The 25,815-nt window shown below is 59.3% G+C and overlaps 2 protein-coding genes across 10 annotated transcripts; one reads left to right on the forward strand and one right to left on the reverse strand.

Annotated features, from left to right (window-relative positions):
• Positions 1–520: 520 nt before the first annotated feature.
• On the reverse strand, positions 521–16,550 carry LOC141747044 (lysosomal alpha-glucosidase-like). Of its 4 annotated transcripts, XM_074596575.1 has the most exons (21): positions 16,426–16,550; positions 13,655–13,772; positions 10,657–11,194; positions 10,298–10,443; positions 9,200–9,365; positions 8,581–8,677; positions 7,421–7,540; positions 7,040–7,158; positions 6,840–6,971; positions 5,958–6,068; positions 5,089–5,202; positions 4,840–4,924; positions 4,362–4,479; positions 3,633–3,766; positions 3,358–3,509; positions 2,249–2,397; positions 2,017–2,158; positions 1,719–1,817; positions 1,430–1,594; positions 1,203–1,349; positions 521–991 (listed from the first exon to the last, which is right to left on the reverse strand). In XM_074596575.1, the coding sequence occupies exons 2-21, from the start codon at positions 13,663–13,665 to the stop codon at positions 929–931; spliced, it is 2,808 nt and encodes a 935-aa protein (XP_074452676.1). In that variant the 5' UTR covers positions 13,666–13,772; positions 16,426–16,550; the 3' UTR covers positions 521–928. The 4 variants fall into 4 exon arrangements, with proteins under 4 accessions (XP_074452676.1, XP_074452677.1, XP_074452674.1 ...); XM_074596576.1 differs by lacking the exons at positions 13,655–13,772; positions 16,426–16,550 and adding an exon at positions 12,479–12,684; XM_074596573.1 differs by lacking the exons at positions 13,655–13,772; positions 16,426–16,550 and adding an exon at positions 12,307–12,498.
• Positions 15,419–25,215, forward strand: MAFK (MAF bZIP transcription factor K). 6 transcript variants are annotated; one of them, XM_074596583.1, is made up of 4 exons: positions 21,673–21,856; positions 22,378–22,487; positions 22,803–22,882; positions 24,075–25,215. In XM_074596583.1, the coding sequence occupies exons 3-4, from the start codon at positions 22,847–22,849 to the stop codon at positions 24,507–24,509; spliced, it is 471 nt and encodes a 156-aa protein (XP_074452684.1). In that variant the 5' UTR covers positions 21,673–21,856; positions 22,378–22,487; positions 22,803–22,846; the 3' UTR covers positions 24,510–25,215. The 6 variants fall into 6 exon arrangements, with proteins under 6 accessions (XP_074452681.1, XP_074452683.1, XP_074452680.1 ...); XM_074596580.1 differs by lacking the exons at positions 21,673–21,856; positions 22,378–22,487 and adding an exon at positions 15,419–15,738; XM_074596582.1 differs by lacking the exons at positions 21,673–21,856; positions 22,378–22,487 and adding an exon at positions 17,845–18,715.
• The last annotated feature ends 600 nt before the right edge of the window (positions 25,216–25,815 follow it).

Genomic DNA, 25,815 nt, shown 5'->3' on the forward strand with positions numbered 1-25,815 from the left:
CGATGGAGCGGCACTTCCCGCCCCGCGCCGCCGGACAGCGCCCCCTGGTGGCTGGAGGGCGCGACGCCGAGGGGAGCTGTGACGCCCCCCAGCGGGGGGGAGGGAGAACTGCATCCCGGGGGAGGACGACGGGGGAGATCGGGGGGGATTTTGGGGGAGGCTGTGGCCAGAGTGGGACTGGGAGTGGGGATTTTGGGTCTCGAGGGGCTGAGACTGGGGGGGCTGTTCGGTGGCGCTGGGATTGGGGGGGATCTGGGGTCAGAGAGGGGGGTCAAGGGGCTGGGATGGGGGGGACGGAATGTGGGGGGATTAAGGGCAGAAACTGAGGGTGGGATCGGGGGGATTGGGATGGGAGGGATGGAATCAGGGGCTGGAATGGCGGGGGCGGCTTGGACAGGGGCCGAGATTGAGCAGCTGAGATCGCGAGGATGGAGATCAGGGACTGAAATTGGGCGGCCCCTCGGCAACCGTCCACCCCCCACCCCATGCCACCGCCCCTGTTCCCACGTCACGCTCCCAGGACGGGTTCTCCATGTGCCTTTATTGAGCAGGGACAGCGGGCGCCCACACCTCAACTCACATATCCACCCACACCTCCATCCACATCTCCTCCACCCACACCTCCATCCACACCTCCATCCACACCTCCATCCACATCTCCTCCACCCACACCTCCACCCACACCTCCACCCACACCTCCATCCACACCTCCATCCACACCTCCGTCCACACTGCCCACCCGGGACCATGTGGGGGACACCCAGCAGCCAAGTTTCCCCGGTCCCCAGCCATGTGGAGGGGGCACATGGCAGCAGGTGACAGTCCCCACCGCCTCCTCCGTGGTGGCACCCCAGCCTATAGGGCCGGAGCACCCAGCATCTTCTGGCCAGGTGGCCTGGGCAAGGTGGGGGCAACCTGTGTCTCCCCCTCACAGCCACCGCAGGGTGAAGCCCTGGCTGAGACTGAGGCCGAGGTCGCTCACGGTGAGAACCTGTGGGAGGAGAAGAGACATTCTGGGGTACAGCCTCAGCGAGGCTTGGCTCAGCTCCGCTCCCCCTGAACCCCAACATGGTGGGACAGCCACCTTGGAGTCCTCATCCACCTCCTCGGACACCAACCCTGTGACAAGGGCTGGGGGAGGAGGGATGGAGACCCCCAGGATGAGGACCTCCAGGATAGGGCACCCTGAGATGGGGCCATACCTGGTTGCCCAGGTAGGAGAAGGGCTTCTCCTGGCCGTTCAGGAGGACTTTGCTGGGTGGCTCCTGCACCCCAAAGATGCTCAGGGTGCCAATGGTGACTTCGGTGGCCTCGGCACTGGCGTGAAGGACAGTGGAGGTGAAGATGTTCTGTAGGGAGGAATGGCATGAGCTCGAGGTGGCCAAGTGCCACGGGCCCCCCGACCCCTGCACTCCCCACTGCATCCCACCTGTGTGACGTTGAACACCAGGTAGGAGTAGCTGCCCCGCTCAAAGGTGCCCAGGCTCTCGCCATCGTCCCAGAAGAGGTCCCCCCAGGCAGTGCCACTCTGGGACAAGGCCACGATGAGGCGCAGGGGATTCCTTCGGGTCGCCTCGCTGGTGGTCTCTGGTTTCTGGGGTTCAAAGACATGGGTGCTGTAGGGCTGTGAGCACCCGGGATGGGGGTCCAGGAGCTAAGGAGCTGGTGGGGACACGCTCTGTGGACAGTCTCTGGGGAAGGGACGGGTGGGTGCTCACCTGGGTGGGCAGGATCGCGCCCTCCCGGACATGCAGGTTGAGGTGCTCCAGGGGAGCTGACATCTTCAGCATCTCCCCGCTGCTGTTCACTGAGGAGCCCTGGGCAGGCAGTGAGAGACACGGGTGTGAGGGGTTCAGGGGCACGGTGGGGGGCTCAGGCATGGGTCTGGGGAGCAGCCATCCCCACCTCTTCCTTCATCAGGGCTTGCTGGGCTCAGCTGTGACTTCCCACCCGCAGCCCCAAGATGGTTGAGCAAGGACCATCTGGCCCCTGGCTGAGCGCTGGGGTGCTCCTCACCGTGTAGAAGTCGTACCACACGCCTCGGGGGACGTAGCCCATGACCGAGTCCACTCCGGGCTCCAGCACCGGTGTCACCAGCAGGCTCCGGCCCCACAGGAACTGCCTGTCCAGCCCCAAGGTGGCCACATCCCGTGGGAACCTGCGGCGGGATGGAGACGCCGCTCGGATCGGCCGCTTCTCCGTGATCCAGCCTAAGCATCTCCCCGGCTCCCGGTGGGGATGCTCTTACTCAAAGAACAAGGGCCGAGCAACGGTGTCCCCTTGCAGGTGGGCACGGTGGAAGAGGGTGTAGAGGAAGGGCAGGAGGGAGTAGCGAGTCAGCAGCACGTCCTTCATGGCCGTCCTCGCCGCTGGGCTGAATACTGTCGGGTCCTGGGCCTGGGGGAGATGTGGGGAGTCAGCAGCCGCCCCATCCCCAACCTACCAGGCATCCCCACTGCCCCTGCCCTCCTGCATCCCGCATCCCACATCTGAGGTCCCGCATCCCCCATCCTGCATCCCCCATCCCACATCCCGCATCCCCCATCCAGCATCCCTCATCTCACATCCTGCAGCCCCCATTCTGCAGGCCCCATCCTGCATCCCCCATCCCACATCCCATATCCCCCATCCCACATCCCTCATCTCACATCCTGTATCCCCGATCCCGCACCCCCCATCCCATATCCCCCATCCCGTATCCCCCATCCTGCATCCCCCATCCTGCATCCCCCATCCCACATCCCACATCCCCATCCCACATCCTGTATCCCCCATCCCCATCCCCCATCCCATATCCCCCATCCCGTATCCCCCACCCAGCATCCCCCATCTCACATCCCCATCCCGCATCCCGCATCCCACATCCCCCATCCTGCATCCCCCACCCAGCATCCCCCACCTCACATCCCGCATCCCTCATCCTACATCCCGCAGCCCCCATCCAGCATCCCTCATCTCACATCCTGCAGCCCCCATTCTGCAGGCCCCATCCTGCATCCCCCATCCCACATCCCATATCCCCCATCCCACATCCCTCATCTCACATCCTGTATCCCCGATCCCGCACCCCCCATCCCATATCTCCCATCCCGTATCCCCCATCCCGCATCCCCCATCCTGTATCCCCATCCCACATCCCACATCCCCATCCCACATCCTGTATCCCCCATCCCGCATCCCCATCCCACATCCCACATCCCCATCCCGCATCCCCCATCCCGCATCCCCCATCCCGTATCCCCCACCCAGCATCCCCCCACCTCACATCCCGCATCCCTCATCCTACATCCCACATCCCCATCCTGCATCCCGCATCCCACCCCTGGGATGCCTCCCACCGGGCACGCTGCCCTCGACCTTCTCGTTCTGGGTGTTGTGGTTGCGGGCGAAGGGGTAGAAGGCACCCAGCTGCATCCAGCGGGTGCACAGCTCCTCCGAGGTGCTGCCGGAGAAGCCGCAGATGTCCGCCCCAACCAGCGGGATGCCGAAGAGGCTGAAGCTCAGCAGCCCTGCAGGCAGGGATGGTCAGCAGGGTGCAGGGAGTTTCGGAGATGTCTCCAAACAAGCAGAAAGCTTGACAGAACTGGGGGTGCGCGTAGACGGGGGGTCTGCGTGCAGCCCGTGGCACCCACCTGGGATGGAGTAATACATGTCCTTCCACTGGCTCCGGTTGTCGCCCAGCCAGTGCCCTGAGTACTGGCCCTGGCTGGGGAAAGTGGAGCGGGAGATGACAAGGGGGCGCTTCCCCCGGATCTGGATCAAGGCACTGGAAAACAACGGGGAGAGCTGGGAGCAGGAGGTGAGAGCAGCTCCCTGGGAGTTCACCTTATCCCACAAGAGCGGGGGGAGAGGTCCAGCCCCACGGCTGCCCCACGGTGCTGGAGGGTCAGCCTGAGTGGTACAGGGAAGGCTCCGCGCCAGGACCGGCCGCATCCACCCATCCCTCCCGGAGCGGTGTCGGCTCCTCTCCTCTGCTGGGTCATTCCCATCCCGGAGGCTGTGAGCAGCCAGAGCATCTCCCCTTTGGGGCAGGTACTCAAGTCATAGGACAAGGGGTAATGGCGTCAAACTAAGAGAGGGAAGATTTAGACTAGATATAAGGAAGAAATTTTTTACGCTGAGGGTGGTGAGACCCTGGCCCAGGTTGCCCAGGGAAGTGGTGGATGCCTCATCCCTGGAAACATTGCAGGTCAGGTTGGATGGCAACCTGGCTGAAGATGTCCTTGCCCTTTAACGGTCCCTTCCAACCCAAACTATTCTATGGTTCTGTGAAATCCTTGTCCTTTTCCTACACAACCCTGAGCATCAGGATTTTGTCCCGTCCCATCCCCAGGCCGGCGGGCAGCGGGATGCTCGGGTACCTCGCCGTGGCTTTGGCTTCCATCAGCCCGTAGAGGTTGTGGAGGTTGTAGTGCACCGAGGCTTTCTGCTTCGCCGAGGCACACACCGTCTTCGCAGAGAGGGAATCGCCCAGCACGGCTGCCAGGAGGGAGAGCCCCCGTTGGCATGGGGTGGTGGGGGGATGCAGGGGAGGTGAAGCCCCCCCACGCTTGCTGGCTCTGGGCCAGCCCTCCCGCATACAGGAGGCCAGCCATCGCTGCCGACCCAGCACCGAAAGCTCTGGCAGATGGTCCCATCCTGCACCCTGACATGGCTCTGACAAGCGTGCAAGGTTCGGGGGCACGGATACCGGCATGCACAAGGAGGGATGGAGACGTTCAGGGTGTAAAATGGAGACATGATGTCTCTTAAAAATGGTTTTCTCCCATAGCACCCGGCTGCCAGCAATCCCAAAGCGCGTGGTACCTACCAGCGGGGGTATTTCATGTCCCTCCTTACCCGGTGTGTACGGTGGGCTGTCGAGCTCTCCCGGGGGGCAGCCGTCTTCAGACCCATCCATGAAGTTGGATGGCTCATTCATGTCCTAAGCAAAGAAAATCAGGGAGCATTTTCAAGGGGGAGGTTTTGGGTATTAGTGGATAAACCTGGAAAAGCTGCATTGGAGGGACAGAGGGTCCGGCCAGGACACACAGCGGGTGCGAGCCAAGCTGCCAGCAGGGAGTGACCCAGAGGCAAGGAGGGACTTACAATCCAGAGGCCATCGAAGGGCACGTGGGCATGGAAGCGCTGCAGGTTCTCCAGCCACCACTGTTGCGTGTCCGGGTTGGAGAAGTCTGCGAAGGCAGTGAAACCGGGCCAGACCTGTGGGGACACCGCAGACCCACAGGTTCAGCAGGCAGGCAGCTTGGGCTCACCCTGCCGCAGGGAACAGGGTGCCACAGGGCTGTGAGCGCGCAGAAGGACACAGGGCAATAAAACAGAAGATAAAGCCAGGCCGACTGCTTCGAGTCCTGGATGCCACGCGCGCAGCATCCCTCCCGCCTCCGTGGTACCCTGGAGCCTGAGGGCGCTGGGGACCCCTCCGCAGCCGGGCGGGCAGCAGCAGATGGAGCGGCCGCTCTGCCTCTGCTTCCACAAGCCCTGACACCAACCAGGCCAGGGCACGACTTCTCTGCACTTTGCCTCACTTCAGGAATTTTAGCCAATTAATTTTTCCCCACGTTTTCAGGCTGCATTAAAAGCCCCCTCCTTGTAGATGGCCGGTGGGAGCAACTAGCAGGGATAAACTGGGAGGGAACCACTGTGGAGTAGATCCGGAGGCGCATGTCCATCGTGGACAACGTCCCCTCACCCCAGAAACGGGAAGGGATAGAAATCAGATGACCGGCCTTGGGCAGCACCGCCGGCTCCATTAAGCTCATATGACTTCCACGGGCTCCTCCGCCGGGGCAGGGGAGACACCGGGAGGTGACCCGCGAGGCCGAGGGCTGAGCCAGGCTCTGGCAATCATCCCAGAGAGGTTCCTCGGCCACTTGGCTTTCCCTCCAGCTCGAGGGATGAAATCCCTGCTATTGCACAACCCTGCGGGGCTGGGATTTCCCCCCGGAGCTCCTCACCTGCCCGATGAGCGGCTGCCCTTGGGTGGTGTTGAGGAACAAGCCCCGTCTCAAGCCTTCATCGAAAGGCCAGTAGGAGCCGTGAGGGTTAGTGCTGCTGATGCCGGGATCCTGGGTACGGAGCAGAGGGTTAGTGCCTTTCCCGTCAGACCGCGGCCCCTTCCCCCTGCCAGGCCGGTGTGATTCAGAGAAGACGACGACCCAGCCGGGGTCAGCCGGAGCCCACACACAGCGGCTGTTTCCCCCCAAGGGGAACAGAAACTTGCTTCAACACTTCCAGGCATGTTTTCTAAAATGCCACTTCTGCAAGTCCCCAGGACCCGTTAGGGCGTTTTGGGGCAGGGGGGGACAAATACAAGAAATCTTGCGCTTATGCAAGAAACATCGGGTCACGGACAGGCTTGGGCTACAACAGGAGTTCAACCGGGAGGGAACACGACCTCTCCCTCCCCAGGAACCCCCGGTCCCCACCGCCCCCAGCATGCAGAACCCGCACCCACTTTCCCTGAGGAGGGAAGATGGGAGATCACAGCCGGGTCATGAGATCCCAGCACTCGTGGGGATGCGGGGGCACCCAAGCCGAGCACCCACGAGTTAAACAGCCTGACCCGCAGTTCCTCCACCCTTTCGCCCACGGGGGACAGGGGCATCCTTGTCCTCCCGCAGCAGACAGGAACACAGCACGAGAACCTGGCCCGTGCCTCCGTGGTCCCTGCATGAGGGGGATTTCCAGTGGCAGTTTACAGCTGCCCGCCCAGCGCTGGGGACCGACCTCGGATAAAAATCCCCGGGGGCCAGGGATGATCAGCTGGGACCACAAGTATCCCTTACACCTCTGCCTTGCATCTCACAGACAGCACAGGAGGGCAGAAAGGGGGGTACCAAGATCATAACGTAGCGCTGCCCGTGTTTGTGGAGGTCTTCCACCAGCGAGGGGAGGGAGGCAAACTTCTGGGGATCGATGGTGAAGTCCCGGTACCCGTCCATGTAATCGATGTCATTCCACTGTGCATCCTGCGGGACAGAGGCTCAGGGATGGGTGACAGAGCCCGGGCCCCCCCTCCATGGGTCTGGGGGGTTACCTGGGGGATCTGGTAGTTCCTCATGGCTCTTGCAGTCTGCCAGGTCTCGTTGCTGGATCCGTAGCCCCAGCGGCAGAGGTGGAAGCCGAGTGCCCAGAGGGGCGGCATGGCCGGGAATCCTGAAGCGGGAGAGTGGGAGGCAGATGAAGTGCACCAAGACAAGAGCAGCATCTCAAAAGGATGGGAGGGGAAGGGCACAAGGGGGAAAGGAGGTGACCGCTGACCCCTGATGTGCTGGGAGGGCTGGGGATGGGATGGCTGGGGACCGCGGACCACTCCCCAGCTGGGAAAACCGGGGACGGTGGTGAAGCTGGGGTGAGACAGGGATGGGGGTGCGGGGAAGGTGCCTGCAGATGGCCACGTCGGGATGCGGGCACTTACCTATCACCTGCTGGTACTGCTGGATGACCATGTTGGGGTCAGGCCCCAGGAAGATGTAAAAATCCAACACCCCCCCGATGGTCCTCCAGGTCAGGGCTGGAGCTGGCTGCAGGGCCACCTCTTTGCAGGGGTGGGGAAGAGAAAAAGATGGTGAGAATTGGGAAGCAGCTCCCAGACCCCGACCACCACGGCAGGGACCAGGCAGTGCCGCAGGCAACGCTCAACCTCTGGCAGGGGAACGGAGAAATCCCTGCCTTGCACTCAGTGGATGCTAAACGGGCGCCTGGGGGCTTAAATCATCACAGCTTGGGGAGATCACTGATTTACATGGGGAGAAAGCTCCCTATCTTTAAAAATTGCTCTTTAAGCCCAAAGCTGCGTGGCTCTCCCAGCTTCCACTTGAAGAACAAGCACACAAGGCTTTCCTTCACGTCCTCCCCCCACATCCCTCCTAGAGTGAATTGAGAGCTACTTGGACAAGCACGTGGGAGCAAGGGCTTTCCTGGGAAGGGTTTTTCACATGAACAAGCCCTTGAACCTCAGCTCAGGTGGCTGCATCTCCCCTGAGCTCCTCTTTGGGAGCATCGCTGCAATAAAGCCAAGCGCAGCTGGAGCTACGAGAGCCCCGGCATGTGTGGCATCGGCCCAGCTGCCTGCAAGCGGCGGCTGCTGGGAGGGAAGGGTGGTGGCTGGTGCCGTCCCCGACATGGCAGGAGCCCGCGGGAGCTGCTGCGTTATCAGCTGGCACACACGGGCGGCTCCCACAGCCGCAGCCGGCGGAGCACAGCTGGGAAGAGCGCGGGCGGCATTCGGCATCTCCGGCTGCGCCCCAGCCGTGTCACGCCACCGGGCCTGGGGGCAAGGCCGTTTCAGGCGGAGGGGGCACTAGCACGGACCCGCATGCGAGGGACTTGCTTTTCCGATGGCAACTCAGCAGCTGGGCATGTGGTTAAACTGCTCGGCAGTTGCTAAAGAGCCTCGTCGTAGCCAGGAAACAGATGGCTACGCTCAATAACGGAGCCATCAAACCACATCTTTCCCTTTTACGGCTTCCTCTCGCCCCAAGTTCCCAAACCGGGAGCTCCAGCAGCTCCCATCTATCCCCACCTGCCGAGTCCTCCTCCAGGGACAAGCCAGCCGGGGTGCCCCAGGACACCTACCCATCGCGTTGCTGTTGAGGAGGAAAACCCCGTGAGCATCTCCGCCCTCCTCCATCAGCAGGTAGAAGGGATGAGCGCCGTAGAGGTTGAATGATTCCTGCAAAGAGGAGGTGCCGGGTGAGAGAGCAGCTCCCAGGCAGGGCAGGAAAGCCCCACGTCACCGGGGGTGAATAAATGGCCCCGGGTTGCATCTGCTGCCACCACCTAACCAGGCATCTGTCACCCCCCAGGGAGGACAAGGCGAGGGATGAGGATGGGTTGGGAGCTGGCGCTGAAGGCCATGGGAGGCTGCTTCTTCCTTGCAGCTCGGGGGCTGCTTCTGAGCTGAACCGGGCAAGGGGGAAACCTCCCACCTCGCTGCAACCTGTTGCACGAGTGGCAGGGTGGAGCGGAAAACACCCGGGGCCCTTCGAGTGCCAAGAGCGTTTTGCAATTGCTCTGAAACCCTCCCTGGCACATATCTGCCCATTGGCCTCAACCACCCCCTGCCTCTCCCGTTGCTGCTGCCCAGCCTCTTGCCATGTTTTCCCAGGGCTTGTCCAGCGCCCTGGAGAGTGGTATCCCGCTCTCACGAGCGTCCTCGCCCCCCGTGCCCCGGCGGGGAGGGGGGGGATGGTACCGTGGGAGAGACGTCGCGTGCCCACAGCGTGAGGGTGCTCCAGTCCAGGCTGTGTAGGAGGGGGCCACGGTGCTCCCCCAGCCCGTAGAGGAACCTGGACGGGAGCAACGTGGCGATCTGGAGAAACTGGTCAGCGAAGATCAAGGGGGCCACGGTGGTGTTGAGCCTGCCAGGGTGACACGGAAGGAGAGAGAGAGTCAAGAGGGGATGCTGGGATCCAGCTGGATCCATTTGCCCACCAACAATTGAGCCTTTCCCTCTCGAAGCATCCCAAGGGCCGGCATGGCGGTGCATGTCCCACCCTGCAGCCAGCCCCAACACCTCGGCCTGGGCGGCAAATTCAGCCCCAGCCTGAACCAGCCCGACCCAGCACAGCGCAGCCTTGCCTTAGACACCAGAAGTTTCCACCCAGGTTATTATTAACCACAGAGGAGATATGGCGGTGGGGTTTTTCAGCCTGTCGTCACCGATAAGCAGCTCCCAAGTAAAGTACGGACCACAGGCACCAGCAAACGGGGAGGAGGAGGAAAGGATGGGATCTCAAAATACCCTGGTCATATATTGACCATCACCAACAGCTTAGTGTGGGCAAAGCCATGGAGGTGACTGACAGCAGCACAGCAAAGCCACCCGCTGTCCTTTTCCACAAAAAGCCTGGAGCTGTGGGTGTCCCTATAGCTTGGACAGCCAGGGAGACCCAAAAGCAGGGTGAAACAGGCAAAGCCACAACCTTTTGGTGGCCCTTTCCTCGAGTCACCAGGTCTCTTATTGGTGATGTGCTGGGGACCAGCACAATGTTTGGCTGCTGTAGGATGTGGCAAGGAATTAGGGCACTGGGAGATTTTTGGAGAGGTGCTGATCCCACCCAGCCCTGCCATGGCCACAGCCGGCACGTGGCCAGCTCATGGGGCCAGGAAGCCATGTGCTGCCACATCCCCACATCAGCACTTCTGGAAAGATGAAGAGTAATTATTGAATGGAGATCCTACTGTGTGGTTTTCCCAATGGAAAAACCTCCGGGAAGCGTGCTGGAGCCTGACTAGGGTGGGATGAGCTTTCCCCTACTCGTTGTGGGATGCAGAGGAGGTGGGTTCTTACAGCACCGTCCCCGTCGCCCTGCGCCGCAGCAGCAGCCCAAAGGGGTCCCGGGAGAAGTCCAGGCTGTAGATGGGGTTTTCCGCTCTCTTCATGGCCCGGGGAACCTCGAGGGGAACCTCGTACCGCGGGTTGGCCGCATCCGTTATCTGCAAAAGGGAGAAAACACTCTTTAAAGACCAGCAAAGCAAGAGAGCAAAGGGTTGGAGATGCTCGCTGAGGCCACATACAGGCTTGCCTGGAGCACGGTAGCTGCTGTTCCTGGTCTGAGCAGGGGATGGTCCCCTACAGAGGTGGGACAGAGGGTGCAGGGGTGCAGGAGCACGGTCATGAGCTCTGGAGGGCAACCATGGGGAGCTCACCTTGATGTGCAGCCGCGTGTCTGTCTCAAACTCCACGTCCAGCCTCAACCTCTCGATGTCCCGGGGGTAATAGGCCTTCTCCCTCCGCACCAGCAGCCCCACCATGCCCAGCGCCGTCTGGTTGAGGCTCTCCAGGGTGTAGCTGGGGAAGTCGGGGGGGTAGAAGCACCAGGGCACCCCCCGCTTGGCCCCCGCTGGCGGAGGGGTCTCGATGAAGCAGCACCCCCGGCTTTCGCAGAGCTCCTGGGTGACCACCACCTGTCGCTCCGGGTAGCAGTCAAAGCGGTGGCTTTCGGGTACCAGCAGACATTTGGGGGGCAGCGCAGGTCCGGGCCAGCCCCCCGATACTTGCCGCAGCACCCAGACAGTGATGGCGCTCAGCAGCACGGCGGCCACCAGCAGCCCGCTGCCCACCCACCACGGGGCCAGCTTCCCACAGCCGGCGGGCATCGGGCCGGCTCCTTCCTCCTCCACCCGGCATGCCGCTGGCTGCGGCCCCGCCGTCCTCAGCTTCTGGTACGACTTCATCGTCCTGGCGCTGGAGCGAGGGGGAGATGGAGGCAGGTTTGAAGGAGTCGGAGAGGCGGAAAGCTCGCCTGAGCGTCAAGGATGGCTGCCCCGCTCCCGATGCCCGCGGTTCAGGCAGAGCCTGCCCGCCTCTCCCCGCCTCGGCACCCTGCACCCTGATGTCTACGCCCTTGGCTTAGATTCACACAGCAAACTCGGCAAAGGGTGGCTTTGCCAGGATCGATGCCTCACAACTCTCCTGCAGCCCCAAGGGACAAAGTGACACCCGTCTGAACCCCACCTGCTTGCGGGGGGTGGCAGAGCAGCCCCTCAAGGAGTTTTTCCCAGGTCTGAATTTACGGGCTGCAGCGTTTCTGGAAGCTGCAAGCAAAACCGAGCTCCCTCTGCCCATCGGAGTGGAGCCGCGGTGCTGGGAACCGCGGCTCCAAGGTGCAGAGCACCCTCTGCTCTGAGCATCCCTTGCTCCGAGCATCCCCTTCTCCGAGCATCCCCTGCTCTGAGCATCCGCTTCTCTGAGCATCCCCTGCTCCGAGCATCCCCTTCTCCGAGCATCCCCCGCCAGCACCCAAAGCCCTGAGTCAGAGGTTTCAGCCCCCGGGAGGGCTGGGCAAGGGATGGCAGGGAATATGCTGTCAGGTTTTGCCTCCCACTGACAAAATCTGATTTTAACAACCTCTCAGGCAAACGTCTCCCGGACCGTAAGCGAAAGAGCCCCCCATGCTTAGGAGATCCCAGCACCTTAAATAAGAGACACAACTTTCTTCTTGCCATCCCCTGCCCAAGCCAGAGGCACTCGGACCCTGCTCACTGCCGCCCTGTGATCGGCAAAAGCTCAGCGAAACGGCTCTCCCCAAAAAGCAGATTTTATTCCCTGGCAGCCCTCCCCGCAGCTCCGGCACCAAAATGGCTCAACCCACTGGGGCCTGGCTCTGAAGCCACCCCTGAGCACCTGCCCCTGACCCACGCAGCGCCTCAGCCTTATGCAACCCCCGGTGGCTTCCCCACGCGTGGGTGTCCCCGGGGGTGGCAGCACCCACCCCCCGTGGCCGGCCAGCACCCTCGCCCCCAGCATGCGAACCCCAGGGACCTTGACATGCCACCAGCCCATGCACCCATGCTCACGCCAGGCCGCCCCGCGATGCCACCTCGCAGCAGTGGCACTTGGAGGGGGGGACACACAACCAGTGCCTACAGCTGGGGGGTCCCCAGCCCAGTTGTGGGAGGCATCGCGCCACGGGACCCCCCTGCCCGGCCTGCCTGGGCCCCGCTCCGGCCATGGCAGGCGCTTACATACACGTGTCTCCTCTTGACATTGTGGCTGCGGGCGGGCGGCAGGCAGCGGGCAGGCAGCAGGCAGCGGGCAGGCAGCAGGCAGGGCTCCCAGCCGCTGCAGCTCCGCCGTAAAAACCCTACAAGACGCTCCGGCTCCTACCGCTCCTCTCTAGTAGCGGCGCCTCCAGCACACGCCTCTCTGGCTGCTTCTCCGCCGCTCGCTCCTCTGGTTTGTGTGCTTTGTTTTTTCTTTGTTCGTTTGTTTGTTTTTAAGTATATGTATCTACACTCAATGCTCTTCAAAAGCCCCGAGGTGGAAAATATGGGAGATTAGTGATTTTTTAGTTTCCCCCAGCCTGGATGCACACAGGGTCTCAAAACCCGGTGTATTGATGCCTCTACCCCTCTTTTAAGGTGAAAGCGCGTTACCCAAAGCATCGTGAAAGAGGTGTCTGCGCTGAATCCCACACCGTGGCTTCAGGGAATCATGACGCTGGACATGTTTTGAGCACACAGCAGGTGGGCTGGACCCCCAAAATCCCACACTTCCCAAAACAAAGCCCTTTTCCCACCCAGGTTTTCACCAGAGGCCCTTTCTCCCATGCACTCCTGTTCATCTGATTAACGAGTGTATATAATTGCAGGTTCCCTGCCCAGGCTTTCCCACTCTCAGGGGACTGAAGAGCTGCTCGTTGTTTACTATCGAAGGCTGCTGCAGTCTAAAGGTCAGCAGCAAAGGACAACAGACCTTTGGAGCAGAGTTGCTTTCCCCACGGAATGAAAACAAAAAGTAAGAGCTGTTGTGAACAGGCCGATTCACCCAGAAACAGAATTTCAGGCGACCTGACCCTCCCATGCCATATGCGATCAGTCAGGTCCATGTTATTGCAAAGACAGGAGAAAATACCTCAATTCTAGCGAGACCCACACGTGTGACTGTCACCACGGAGGGTGAGACCCCCACCGAGGGTGCAGCCAGCCCATCCCTCCTGCATTCGGGGACCACCATCTCGTGGATGTCCGCCCTGGATGATGCCGGACCCCTCCAGCCACTCGTGGTTACTACCACCCAGGGAGGTCACAGGGGCAGGTGGCCCCAAGGGTCCCACCACCAGCACCCTTCTCCTTGCTTCTCTTGGCTCTCTGAGCCACCAGAACCCACCCCCGCTCAGGACGTAAAGGAGATCTGGAGACAAACCTCAAAGGCATCAATGAGGACCCAGCACCCGGGGCAGGTTTTCAACTGGAGTCTGCAAATCTGGGAGAGGTGAAGGCCGACGTTGCAGTCACACTGGGCAGCAGCTTCGTGCCATCGCCTGGGAGATTGAACCAACCTCATTAGCTCAGTTCCAATAAATAACAGGGGTTTCTTAACAGCAGGGTGGTGCATCTGCCCAAACCCAGCTTCAGCCAGGGCTCGCTCCGGCCGCATGGCCCTGCGGGGCTGTGGCAGACGTGGGGCTTGCCATGTTTTGCAGCTCACATTGTGCAAAGGGAGCCATGAAAGCCTTAGACCTGCTCCAACCAGGATATTTGGCCCTGAGGCTGGAAAGCACAAATTGCACAGGCCCAACAAAGACTTTCTAATATAGTTATGAACAAAAAAAATATCAAAGGGAGCCCGGTTTCGATGAAGGCAGTTTGGTTTGGTCAACCACCCCTGTTATTACAATTTTCGATGCATTTTCGTTATTGTTGGATGCTGACGGGTTCCAAAACGCCACTCGCACCATTGGGGTCAGGGAGTTGTGTTAGCAGCTCTGGCAATTGCACAAGGAAAGCACAAGGGCTGGGTGCTAGATCTGGCCCTGGCACAGGATTTGGCCCTGCAGCTGCGCTTGGGACAGGGGAGAAGCTCTGGGACCTGGCGGTGTTGGGGGCAAAGGCTGGTCCTGTGCCTGGCAGAGAGGGACAAGCCCTGCCATGGAGCACTGGAGACCAAAATAGCCCTCTCAGCATCCCTTAGAGCCTCACAGTGTCCGGGACACATTCCCCACCCGTGTGTATGGGGGTGTAAAACCCCACGGCCACACCACATCCCCCTGCCATGGACTGCTGGGGAGCAGAACAGCCCCCTGAACACCCCCAAGAGCCTCATGGTGTCCGGGACACATTCCCCCACTGCAAACTCACCCACCCACATGTAGGGAGGGGTTTAAAGCCCCATGGCCATGCCACGACCCCCTGCCACGGAGACCTGGGGACCAAAATACCTCCCTGAGCACCCCCAAGAGCCTCACAGTGTCTGGAACACATTCCCCACCCACTTGTGTGTGGGGTGTGTGCGTGTAAAACCCCACAGCGATGCCGCCCCCACCGCCACGAAGCACCGGGGACCAGAACAGCCCCTTGAAAACCCCCGAGAGCCTCACGGTGTCCGGGACACAGTTCCCACCCGTGTGTGTGGGCTGTGTGTAAAACCCCACTGCCATACCGCGCCCCCCAAGTCATGGAGCACCAAGGACCAAAATAACACCCTAAGCACAACCGAGAACCTGACGGTGTCCGGGACACGTTCCCCACTCGTGGCGGGTGGGTGGGTGTGGGTAAAACCCCATGACCACGCCTGTGTCCGTGTGTGTAAAACCCCACGGCAACACCGCCCCCACCGCCACGAAGCACCGGGGACCAGAACAGCCCCTTGAGCACCCCCAAGAGCCTCACAGTGTCCGGGACACGCTCCGGTGTGCGTGTGGGGTGTGTGTGAGTGGGGTGTGTGTAAAACCCCACGGCCACGCCGCTCCCCCTCCACCCTCCCAGCGCTCCGGCCCGCGGGGCGGGGCCTCGGCGTAGCCCCGCCCCCTCCTCCCCGCGCCATGAATGAACGACGCGGGGCGGGGCGGGGCCGGGAAGGGAGCGGAGGCGGAGGCGGGGTTGGTTGCGCCGCGTTGGGGTGAATGGGGCGGTGCCGTGAATGGGGAGGTGCCGCCGTGAATGGGGCGGTGCCGCGTTGGGGTGAATGGGGCGGCGCCGCGGCGTGGTGACGCGCGGCGTTGACGCGGCCATGCCGGAAGCGGCGGGGGCGCTGGTTGGTCGGCGGCGCGGCGCGGCGAAAGGAGGAGGAGGAGAACGGGGGGGGGGGGAAAAGGGGGGGGGCGCGCCCCGCGCTTGTTGTTGTCCGCGAGACTCGCTGGCAAAGGAAAGGGACAGAAGGAACCGCGCACCGACCCCCCCCCTCCCCTTTCCCCGGTGACACCAACACCCCCCCAACGACCCCCCCCCTCCCCCCCTTCCCCGTCCCCTTTTTCCCACCGCCCCCCCGCGGGCGGTGAGGTGCCGCAGGTGAGGACCCGCCCGGGCGCGAATGGGGGGGGGGGTGGCGTTGTGGAAGTGTGGGGGGGGTCGGTGGCGGTTTTTTGAGGGGGGGTTCGGTCCGGTTGGGCGCGGTCGTGCGGAGAGAAAAGTGCTGAGTCACCACGGCGGCGGGCACGTGGTTGCCGCCCCCCCGCCCAAGAACACGGTTTTGGGGGGCGGGGGGGGGGGGAACCTTGTCCGCGCCTGCTGAGCGGCCCCTCGGTACCGGCAGGGGTGTCCCCCCCCCCGCCCCTGGGTCTGTTGGAGAAAGACCTTCCTCCCCCTCTTCCTCCCTCGCGGGATTTATTTCACGGGTTCCGCCGAAAATCAGGCCACGAGGGCTCCAATTTGGAACTCCCCCCTCCGCTCCCCCCCCCCCCCCCCCCCAACACACCCCCCACACTTTCCTCCTTTGGGCCAAGTTGTTACAGAAAATGGGGAGGGGGGTGGAAAAAGCCTTAATTTCATGCCCCCAGCCTGGTCCTGGGACGGCGGAACTGGTGAAAGTGGTTCCCCCCAGCGAGCCACATGCCTTTTTTCATATTTTTTTTTTTTCTTTTCATTTTTCCTTGCACTTTCACTCTTTATAAGCCCTGTGTTGGTCGAGAAGCGCAGCCCGACACTGTGGGGCTGAGAAGGTTTGGGGTTTTTTTGGGAGGGGGAGGGGGAATTTACCTTGTGATTTCTATTATTATTATTTTTTTCCTCCCTGATGAAAACGGGGCGCGCGCGCGTTCCTCCGCTTTTCCCTCTCTCCCCTTCCGTGTGTACGCCGTGGAGAAGCCTTCCTCGTGCAAGTCACTTCCTAGAGCTGATGGACGCCGCCGTTGCCCAATGGCGAGACGAAGGGCTGCGCAGCACCCGGAGTTCGCTCTCCTCTGACCCGCCGGAGGTGCCGGACCATCGTCCGGCAGCAACGGGGCCATTGCCGCAAGGTTGGGGCCATGCGGTGACTCCACGCCATCGGGGACACCCTGCCCGCTCTCTGCGAGCTCCGAGGGTGGCAGGGCTTTGCACCTTGAGCCGGGTTGAACATCCCTGGCCGCATTACGCCAGGCTCCCACCCTGTTGGCGGGTGTTTCTGAACCAGAAACGCTGTTTTTTTCGCTTGCCTCTCAAGGATAGTGTGCTTTGTCATGTTTTATCTCATTTCTGTGCCATCGCCCGTCTCGGCAATCTGTTGCGGTGAAGGAGTTCGGTACTGCCGTGCGCCTCCTGAACGGGGAAAAAAATACAGATCAGCTTGATACGCTCTTATTTCCCTCAGTGTTGGGAGATGATTAATGGCATGGAATGTGCTGTAGAACTTGGTACTGAAAATCTCTAGCTGTGTGAGATGTTTGGGAAGCGAGGAAAGGCCAGCTGGGAGCGCCGGCCCCCGTGGCAGTCGGGGTTTGTGGGATAAACTCGCTCGCTGATCGTTTTTGTAAACATCCAGCTGTGAAATACTTGAGTGGCGCTAGCACTTTCAATTATCGGGAAGTTTCAGGCTCAGCACCCCGTAGAGATGAGCAGGCAGTTTCCACTTTCTGCCTGAGCCATTGTTTCAGGCTACCTTCAAACTCGGGCAGGGGCTCCCAAGCATGAAACAAGCACAGAGCGATGCAGCGCTCTGTGACGATGTCGATGGTTGGGTTGGGTTGGGTTGACAAGAACTCGGGGCGGGTGGGCAGGCAGTAACGAGAGCGATGACCCTGCCGCTGAGCTCCCCAGCAGAGGGACAGGTTGTGTGGCGAATCCCTCTGTTTTGCACTATTGCAGGACCCTGAGTAGCACTACCGTTATGTTCCATTATTAGCAGTCGGTGGAGGTGTCTGACTTGCTGGCTGGCACGTGGGGTCCGGAGCAGTCAGGTTAGGAATCCCGTCTCTGCCCCAGGACCCGTCTGCGTGGCCGAGCAAGTTATTTGCTGTCACTCGGTGTCTCAGCTTGGCTGGCTGGGGGAGACGCGTCCCTGGGCTGGTGATGCTGAGGTGTAATTCTGGTGTAGCTCTGTCATTGCCTTTTATAAGCACGTGATGGAAAAAGTGCTGTACGCTTGTCGGTACCGGGGCTGGCTGCCGCATACCTTTCCCCTTCAGCCACCTCCTCGGTGGAGTTCCTGAGGTGACGCACCAGCGTACCCCCCCGGTGCTCCGTATCCTCTGCTCCCTGACCACAGGCGCTCTGCAGCATCTGACTGCGTTGTTTACCAAACCGCTGAAGACTGTCTGATCCGTGTCCAGGCTTCCCCAGAGAGCGCCTCAGAGAGCCGTGTCCTGGCAGCTCTCGAACGCGCTCTGAAGGTTCCCGAGTCTCCCCTTTGCTGCTGGATGCTGGTTCCGATCCATAAGGGAAATGGAAAGCTGGCCAGCTGGGCGAGGGCTGCGTGGAGCTCCTCTAGAACAGTAAACAGTGACTCACCCCCTCCTTGTGTCTTCTCTCTCTCCATGTCAAATATATTGCCTCGCATATGCTTCTACTCTCTGATTCACACCGTCAGCCCGTCCCTCCCCGCTCCCATTACGAATGAGTGACAAGCGTCACTCTGCCTTACGGGATGTGTGAAGACCGTCAGGGCAGGCGGATGGCTTTTTGAATGATGGGGAGAGGGATGGTGCTCTGCCTGCCATGCTGCGATGTGCCGGGAATCCGCGTCGCGCCTCCGAGCGGCAGAGGCACAGCGACGAGGATTGAAGCGTCTGTAGTTCCCTTCACCTGTCAGCTCTGCTGTTATCCTTGGTAGGCGCATCCGTTTGGCCAGCGCTCGGGAGCTGGGAATAACTTGCTGATAAAGGAGAAATTTGGGTGACTTTACTAAGTAAACGGCTTCCTGGGAATTAAATCGCCGCGTTTGGGAAGGAGCAGAGTATTCCTTGTGTAACTGTCGGTGCTGAGTTGAGAGTCGATGGCGGAGATCCCCATCGCTGCTTGAACCTTCCGCTGTTTTTCTGCCCTCTGGAAGTTGTCGCTGGCCTGGCTGAAGGTGAGGGTTGCATGTTTTCAGTTTGCTGTACGTGTCTGAGGATGGAAGCTAAACACCAGCGGGGCCGTCTGCCAGGCACTCATGTTCTGGCCGGGATTGTCTTTCAGTGTAGAAAGAGTTTTAAAATTCGAGTTCATCCGCAGTTGTCGGGTGTCGGCAGGGACTTTATAGTAATTCCTTAATGCGTAATGCGCTTTGAAAGCCCTGTAGCGTGGAAAGTCTGAAATCTCATTCTGGCATGTTTTCTTTCTTAATTGCAAGCCTTGTGTGGAAGGCTCTGTCCTACCTCTGCTCGAGACAGGCTTTCTGCCGCCTTCCCCTCTCAGAGCAGAGGAACCGGGGGATCTCGGGATGGTCCGAGCCGAGAGCATCAGGCTTGGGATGGCAGCTGGAGACCCCCAGGTTTTTGGGAGGATGTTGCAAGAGGCGTCAGAGTTGCTTGAGAGAGGGAGAGGGCGTTGGCAAGGCTGTCAATGGGTAACTTTATTGCAGAATTACAAGGGCTCTTTATGTAACCCGCAGTCAAAACACTCGCTTTAAATCCGAGCTGCTCTGGTTGGTGTATTGGTGGTGTATTACTACTCGCCGCTTTATTTATGTAGCGTTCAAAGTGTGTTGTACGGCTTACAGAATAGAGATGTAATGCGGTCCTTGCTCCAAAAAGTTGAGCTCCTAATTTTAGAAGTGATGCAGCAAACGCAATTAAGAAAAGAAGGGCAGGAATAGGGTAAAGACTAAAAAGGGTGCTAGTAATCAAAATCGCAGGCAGGGTCCCAGAAAACCCCTGTGCGGCATGGTTATGGGACGCTGCTGGATATGGCACATTTGCAGGAGGGTTTATGACTCTTGTCGTGGGGTTTTGCCTTTCTGAGTGTGGGAGATGCCGTGCCAATTGTAGTTGCTTGCTGTTGGTGGCTGAATAGTCCCAAACAGTCCTGATGGGGAGGATTTTGCAGGTGGGGAGACGGAGTCGGAGCCCGAGTCCCCGCAGGACTGTTGGTGAGGGTTGCGAGTGCTGCCATATGGGTTTCGAGTGGAGCCCGTACCACACCTGTGGGTTCACCTGGTGCAGAGACAGGACTCGTACTGGTGTCTGAGTGCCAGAATTGGGCTCGTTTGAGTGCTCCTACTCGCCCTACCCAATCCTGCGCTTGGGGTTGGGGCAGACCCCCATCTCCCACCCTTGGTTGAAGAGGGCTCTGGCATCGCAGCCATTCCAGACGGTGCCCTGAACCTCCTTGCTCCTCTCTGTACCAGCGGTGGCTCTGGCACATTGTCCCTGGTGCCACAGGAGGGATCCCATTCCATCTCGGAGGGATCCCAGCCTTCCTGGAAGCGATGCCGGCATCTCCGGGGTGCTTTGAGGTGCAGGGGGAGCCAGGCGTGCGGCACAAGACCCCGAACCGAGCGCCGGGGCATCTGTGCCATCCGCTGAGGGGTGCGCAGGGAAAGGAGATGCCGCTTTGGTAACACGGAGCAGCAGGTGACCAGGAGGGTGTTTGTCCCGTGGAGCCGGAGCGTTGCTGGGGTGGCAGGCGAGCCCCAGCGCCGACCCCCGCTGGCGGCAACTTCACCCCTCGCCTCTTGTTTTCCGCGATGTTTTACATTTCTTTCCGTCTCCGCGCGGCCAAGCGGCCCTGTTCAGTTTTTCCATCGGCTGGCGTCGAAAGCGCTTTGAAGACGCGCTGGGTGAGGATCAAAAGGCTTTTTGTGTAAGGGGTGGGTGTGACGGGGCCGGTCGCCGGCCTCCCCCTCCGTTTTGGCTTTCCTTTTCCGGTGGTGGCGGGACGGCAGCAGCGTGCCCCTTCCCTTGTAGGGCCGGGGGGGGGGATGCCGAGGGAAGGAAGAGTTTCTGATGCTGTGGGAATGTGAGCTCGCAAACTCTGTAAACAGCTGGTGACTCACTGCATAACTATGGCACCAACTGCCTGCGGCCCGCTCTCTGCAGGGAGGGGGCTGCCGGCCCTTTCCTTTATGCACTGGCAGCGTCTCTGCTCTCCTCAGCTCGCCGGGACGAGGAGCTTTTTCCTTCCTCTTCCTCCTCCATGGTAGCGCCTACTCGGCGCCTCCGGCCTGGAGGTAGGGGTGGACCGGGGGGGGGGGTCTGACGCGTCTCCTGTGCTCCTGCCTGCGGTCAGCCCTGCCGCAAAACACGCGGCGTGGGCAGCAGCCGGAGGTCAGGCATGTCCCCGTCCCTCCGAGGGGGCAGCCCGGGACCAGGACTTACCCCCCTGCCCAACCCGCTCTGGTGAGGAGACAGCCCGGGGTGGGGAGGAGTGAAGGACGCGGTGATGCTCTAGAAAACGCAGCGCACACCAGTTGCTGTAAGTGGTCCATTCATCACGGAGCATCTTGGCTTGTGCGGCTGTCCTTGTCCCTCCTCCAGACATGGAGAGCCGTGCTGTCTCGGGCTTAAAAATAGAGGAGGCACCTAAATACACTCCCTGATATCTAGGATACTATCTCACAGCTTTGCACTTTACGGGATTTTTTTTTTTTTTTTTTTTTTTCTTCCCCCCCATGCTCTTCGTCTTGATTTTTACGTAAGTCGTGTGACGGTAAGGCGTCTCCACTGATAAAATTCAAGTGACAGCAGCGCGGGCTGAGCTGGCACCTTCACCCACACGGCTCCCGCTGGTCCCCACACCCCACCTTTGCGCCCCCCCACCCCGGATCCCGCCGCCCCCCGTTCGCAGATATGAATGAGTTTGTTTACTCTCCGACGACCTCGTGATGTCTTTGCACAGACATGACCTGAAGTCATTATTGCTTTTGGGCTTCTCTGTTTCCATGGCGACTGTCTCCGGGTTGGCTACTTTCCCAAGGTCACCATGGCAACTATCAGAAGGGAATCATGCTTGGGATGCTTTGGCTGGATTTTTCATGAATGATTAGGATGTGTGACACGATGCAGACGTGGAAATGGGGAGGGTTTGGGCTGGGCTGGAGGGTGGGGAGGGGGGGAGAGAAGGGAGAGAGCGAGGACTCCCTCCATCCAGGCTGGGCGCTCTGCGGTGCAGCCCTGGAAGCCGCCCTGCCTCGGGGCCGGGGGGGGACGGACCGGCACCTCGCACCCTCCCCGTTTGGGGAGCGACAGGCAGAGGCTGTGATGGTGGCACGGCTGCGGCCGCCTCTCCCGCGGTAGGTACCTGACGGATGTGCTGCCATCACCGCGGGGTGATGAAGGATTTTGGGTGGCGGCACGGGCAGGTGGATTTTCTGCTGGGCACCGACCAGAGGGGCGTAGTCGCCGGCTGAGGTGAGAGTGAAGGGCAGCGTCTCGGCAGGGGATGGTCTCTGTCGGTCAGACATGCCTCCACGTCACGAGAAATATCGGGCAGGTCAGCTCTGGCAGCCTGGGACCGAGAGGATGGGGAAGCAACAGTCTTGGTGCGTTGGGAGAGGCGAACTCCTGCCCTGCTTTGTTATCGGAAGGGGGGGGGCTTTTGTTTCTGTTGTTTTCCGGGTTTTCTGGTAGCGTCTCCTTTGGGTGGGGACGGCTCTTGAAAGCAGGTTACGAACCAGGCAGCTTCTTTCTGGGTTGCTGATTCAATTTCGAGCCGGGTTAATAATAACCAAAATAAGAATGAAGGGAGTTGTTGTCTTGTGGCTTTCCAGTGCCTTTTATGAGCGGAGGTAACTCTTAATTCCATCCCTAATAGGCTGTTCTGAGCGTCTGGGATTCCTCCGGAGGGAGGTGAGGGAGTGACTGGGCCTGGGAGGCCGCGCTCCGTGTGAGAAGGGACGGCATATTGCGGGGCGGTGGATGGTGGTGAGCCGAAATGCTAATTACAGACGTGAGCTGGTGGCCTTTCCCCCCTCCCGACTTAATCTCAGCGCTGGCTCATAGAAAAATACGAGGTCTTCAGCGTTAAAACGCAATGCACTTGTCAACGCAAATTTCCCTTTCTTGTATCTGGATGGGGTGAACTGGTCCATCCAAATCCATCCCAGTGTCTTAAAACAACTGTGTGTTATTTCTTTTAATGGTGGTTGAGTTGGGGGTTTGGACCGTGTGTTGGGTATCGTCTTCCTCCCTTCATCTCTGACATTACTGTAACCTGAAAATCTTGTTTTCTTTTTCCAGTTACAATTTCTGAGCAGTTTTGTCCGGAAGACTGTGCTCAGGTTATGACGACTAATCCCAAACCGAACAAGGCATTAAAGGTAGGGGAGAAGGGCGAGCGGGCGATGCTGGGTGGCAGGGGAGGCTGTCGCGGAACCCTACGACATCGGTCGTACGCAACTGCTCTTTTTCATTCCGAGAGACTTACAAATGGGTGCCGATACAATTTCCCACTGTCTACAGGAAAGGTTAGAGTAGAAGAATACTGGTGATACCAGGAAGAAGTCTAAAGTCTCTGGGATGGCGTGGAGGCTAGCGTGTCTGTCCAAGTCGGTTGCTATCCAAGAGACTTTTGACTATTAGCAGCATCCTGAAACCGCTGCTCCCAGGCCTGTCAATGAAGTACTTCTGCTTTCAGGACTGGGAGGCCCTGGGGAAAGGAGGTGTTCAGCTGCTGTATCTCAGATCCATGAGCCAGTGAACGCCTGGGACACACCGGCGTGGTGGTGGTGTGCCCATGGCTTGTGCAGGCATTGTCACAGTTTCTTTCCAGTGTCTCAGCTCTTCGCTCCAGATGTTCTTTCATCTGTGAAGAGACGAAAGGATGATGTCTTAAAGGTTCTGGACTCGATGATCTTGAAGGTCTTTTCCAACCTAAATGGTTCTATGGTTCTGAAAATAATTGTGGTAGCAAACCTGCTTGAGGAAAAGGCGCAAGGCCTTGGTGTCTTTCTCGTGTAACTTCAGAGCCTGGCCTGGGCACCAGGGAAACCGAATCGGGCTGTGCTCCTTGAGGCCAAGCAGGGTTGGGTTTCTTCATGACTTAGATGAGCAGTCTTCAACGAAAAGCCACAAAATGCTGGATTAAACCCTCCATACATGTGGCTGTTCTGCTTTTGAGGTGCTGCACTGGCATCTCAGCGTAATGCTGGGAAAAGGTGTCATCTTTAGCATTCAGTAGGAATGCCAGGTCCTGCCAAAGGAATGCAAAAGGTTTCATTTTGCTTTACGTTTATCTCCTTAAAAATCTTACTGTTCGGTTCCCACTGGGTGAGGAAGGCTCACTGCTTTCTCTGACTTCAGGGTGTTACCCAAACCCAGACGACAGCGGTGCTTGGATCTCTGTCGTGTTTTTCCCAGGTGTTTTAGTGGAGCGTGTGCTCTCCGCACCGCTTCGGGGGTGTTTTCCAGGTAGGGGTGTCACGGTGCTGAGGGGTGGCCCGTCTCTCTTCCCTGCCCGGAGCATCCCTTCGCGAAGGGTCGTCGCTACCCCTGTGCTGTTGGTATTTGCAGGTAAAGGAGGAGTCAGGAGAGAATGCCCCAGTGCTGAGTGATGATGAACTCGTGTCAATGTCCGTACGGGAGCTGAACCAGCACCTGAGGGGTCTCACCAAAGAGGAGGTCATCCGTCTGAAGCAGCGGAGGCGCACGCTGAAGAACCGGGGCTACGCCGCCAGCTGCCGCATCAAGCGGGTGACTCAGAAAGAGGAGCTGGAGAGGCAGCGGGTCGAGCTGCAGCAAGAGGTGGAGAAGCTGGCCAGAGAGAACAGCAGCATGAAGCTAGAGCTGGACGCCTTGCGCTCCAAGTACGAAGCACTCCAGACCTTTGCTCGTACCGTGGCGCGAGGGCCCATCACCCCGACCAAAGTTGCCACCACCAGTGTCATCACCATTGTGAAATCAGCCGAAATCTCGTCCAGTTCTGTGCCGTTCTCAGCAGCGTCCTAGTGCCCCCGGTGGGGGGAACTAGCAGCCTTTCAGAGGGGAGGGGATAAGGCTCTTATGCATTGTTCCGGAGTCCTTGGTCACATCAAGAATTGGCAGTTTTAACGATTCTCTTCCAAAAGTGCAAAAAATAGAAAAAAAGAAAAGGAAAACAAAAACCAACCAAACTCCAAACCTACAAAGGGAACTTAACTGGCTGCTTCTGTCTGGACTCGGTGGCTCCATCGACCTCTCGTGTCCGGGATTTGAGCTCTGTATGCAGTACCGATTGCAAGATCTGCTTCCTCCTTCCCCCTGCCTCCCTGAACCCCTCTCAGCCGTGGGCAGCTTTCCCACTGGGAGAAGATAACCTGAGGAGCCTCCGGAGTCTTCATGAATGATGCTCAAGAGCCAGGAAACAGATGGACCGTAGAAGTCATCATGTGAGATGAATGTATGGGGGGGGAAGAAAAAAAAGTTTCCTTTTGTGGCATCCTACTCCCTGTAAGAAGGGTCTCCCCTGCTTTCCCCACTTCCATCTGATATTCCGAGGGCAGGGATATTAGGCTTTCTGGATTAGATTTCATCCTGCTATGAGTGGATGGGAGCGGGAGGACGATGGAGATTAATGCTTGGGTCTGACCACACCCATTAGGAATAACCTTTTGTTTTCAATCCATGCTGTTAAAATATGGAAAAATATATATTTTACATATTTTAATACGCCCCATTACCTGTGTGGCCTATAAAAAAACTACATTGCAGCCTCCTTTATTCCAAGCCCGAGTTTCCCGATAGCTCCTTCCCTAAGGTGTGCCTGTGAATTGGGTATATTTATGCAGTTTTATTTCTTCCAAATGATCCGCGGTCTTGAAGTAGCGGCTTTTTTTTTTTTTTTTCATTTTTTTAATATTTTTTTTTTTTTTGGTGGATTCCCTGAAGCTTAAGGGAAGGAGGCACAGTAAATGCTGTGAAGAGCTGTGTGATGGAGCCGGGGGGAGAGGGGGAGACGAGGAAGACAAATGCTGCGAGTGTTACCGGGTGGCGGCAGAACTGGCTGCGAGAAGGTGGGATCGGCACTAGGAGAAGGGGCTTGTGCAGAGTATTTCGGAAAGATGGTTTTTAAAGCACTGAAGTGTAACGAGAGGGCAGGAGCGTTCAGACGGGAGGAGAGAAGTTATAGAGCCTCCTCCTTGCCAAAAGCATTGGTAGGTTAGCGGTGAACGTCCCAGCTGGAGAGCTGGGCTCACCAGTCTTTGATGACCGGAGAAGGGCTATGGGGAGGTCGGATGGGAGCTGGAAGAGACTTTTCCTCTCCATGGCACGTCAG

This window comes from Larus michahellis, chromosome 8 (assembly GCF_964199755.1).
Source record: "Larus michahellis chromosome 8, bLarMic1.1, whole genome shotgun sequence".
NCBI lineage: Eukaryota > Metazoa > Chordata > Aves > Charadriiformes > Laridae > Larus > Larus michahellis.